Source organism: Austrofundulus limnaeus, unplaced genomic scaffold (genome assembly GCF_001266775.1).
Source record: "Austrofundulus limnaeus strain Quisiro unplaced genomic scaffold, Austrofundulus_limnaeus-1.0 Scaffold293, whole genome shotgun sequence".
Lineage (NCBI taxonomy): Eukaryota > Metazoa > Chordata > Actinopteri > Cyprinodontiformes > Rivulidae > Austrofundulus > Austrofundulus limnaeus.
In genome coordinates this window covers 118184-119827 of record NW_013952695.1, presented here as the reverse complement: position 1 = coordinate 119827, position 1644 = coordinate 118184, and the positions used below count along the sequence as shown (strand labels likewise).

The window sequence follows — 1644 nt, the reverse complement described above, 5'->3', positions numbered from 1 at the left end:
GTACCAATATTATAATTTGGATAATCTTCAAGATAAACTTGAAATAAAAAACAAACAAAAAAAACCCTAATTGTTTTAACAAAATAAATAAAACTAAAATAAATTCACTAAAATGTCACATTAAAAAAATCAAATCTGAATAGTTTAACAAACCACTCTGAGTGCAGAAATAAAAAGGCCACACGCTGCCATGTGAAGCAGACATCAGGAACTTTATTACTGAAGATTTGAGTTATGACACTGGAATAAATAATCAGATAAATGGTCACACGTAGCGGCACATCTGCACCAGATGTGGAGCTCTAAACAGAAGCACAGAGGCAGAGATCTCTTCTGAATACAATAAATACAAACCAAAAGTTGTTGCTCACCAAATGTGACGGGATATACAAGCAGCAATAAATAATGTACATAGTTGTTTCTGACAGATAAAAGAAGGAATTTCAAAGCGGTTAGTGAGAAAAGTGATGAAAATATACAACAGGGTGTTATTTATTTATTTATTTATTTACTCTTTTGGTAAAACTGCTTTCAAGCCAGGACGTAGAAAACAATAGGAAAGATTTATGAACAGTAAAAAGTGATATAATTAAAAGACACRCAGTCAAGTAATGAAGAATCTCATAAAGACTTTTTTTTTTCTTTTAGGAAACAAAACTTGGTCGTAGAGACGTTAAACCCAGTTGTGCTGAACCTCAGACAGGACAGGAGGCCGTGACGGTCTGAAGGGTTTCACTGCGCTCGTCTCCTGAACTACACTGATAATCCACACAGGTACCGTTTTCAATAAGAGCCTTAAAATAACAGTTAAAACATGTAGTTGTGTTTGTAAGTCGGTATAAAGTTGGTGTCTTTGCGGTTAATTTGACCAGAAACCATGTCAGGATAAAAAGGTCTAAAAGCTGCTATCAAACCAGAAGAACCTGACGATACATTTCTTTCATCGGCTACATCTGTTGGTTGTTCTCTGACAATCACTGAACGACACACTTCTCCTCTTTCTTGGCCATCTTGCCTTTGTTCTGCTCCAGTGTCCTCTCCAGGTGCTCGTCCTCCTCCTCGGCCCTGCGGAGCGGCACAAAGGTCAAAGGTCACACAGAGAGAAAAAAATAGCCAGGGTGCCCCTGAGGTGTGGTTTCGTGCCCGGCGCCCAGTTGGACCTGGAAGTGAGGMGTCCCCCAGAGCGTCTCGCTGGAGGACGGTCAGGAAAACGGCAGCAGGTTTCACATTTCTGTGCTCTGCTGCTCTGTGGGTAACTTACTCTTTCTCCTGGGCGTCCAGGTCCCTGACCAGCGCGTCTCGTTTGTTGACCAGGACCACCAGCTCGTCCAGCAGCAGCTGCTCACGTCTCTTCTGGGCTTCGGTTTTCTGCCAGTCTGCAAAACGAGAGGACAGAGGAGCTTTAAATGTTTAAAAGAAAACATGAAACACTTCATCTGAAGGAAGAACTGGACGTCAGGAGACTCTAAACAGAACTTTGACTGAAAACTGCTGCAGAAAACAGTCTCTCCTTGTGTTTGGAGGACTGTAGGAGCTGTGGACAGAGACAGTCCTGGACAAACAAGATGGAGACCCTCATGTGGAGCGGCATGTGAATGTGACGTGTAAACACACTCCTTTAGGTTGTGTGTGTGTGTGTGTGTG

General features: G+C 42.1%; 1 protein-coding gene across 1 annotated transcript in view; it reads right to left on the bottom strand.

Moving 5' to 3' along the window:
• Nucleotides 1-193: 193 nt before the first annotated feature.
• LOC106526758 (EH domain-binding protein 1) overlaps nucleotides 194-1644 on the bottom strand; it is a 26516-nt gene continuing 25065 nt past the window's right edge. Inside the window, exons 5-6 of the mRNA XM_014021438.1 lie at nucleotides 1262-1376; nucleotides 194-1065 (exon numbers count right to left, since the gene is read on the bottom strand). Coding sequence (XP_013876892.1) covers nucleotides 975-1065; nucleotides 1262-1376 — 206 coding nt within the window. The 3' untranslated portion in view covers nucleotides 194-974. The remainder of the gene's footprint in view (nucleotides 1066-1261; nucleotides 1377-1644) is intronic.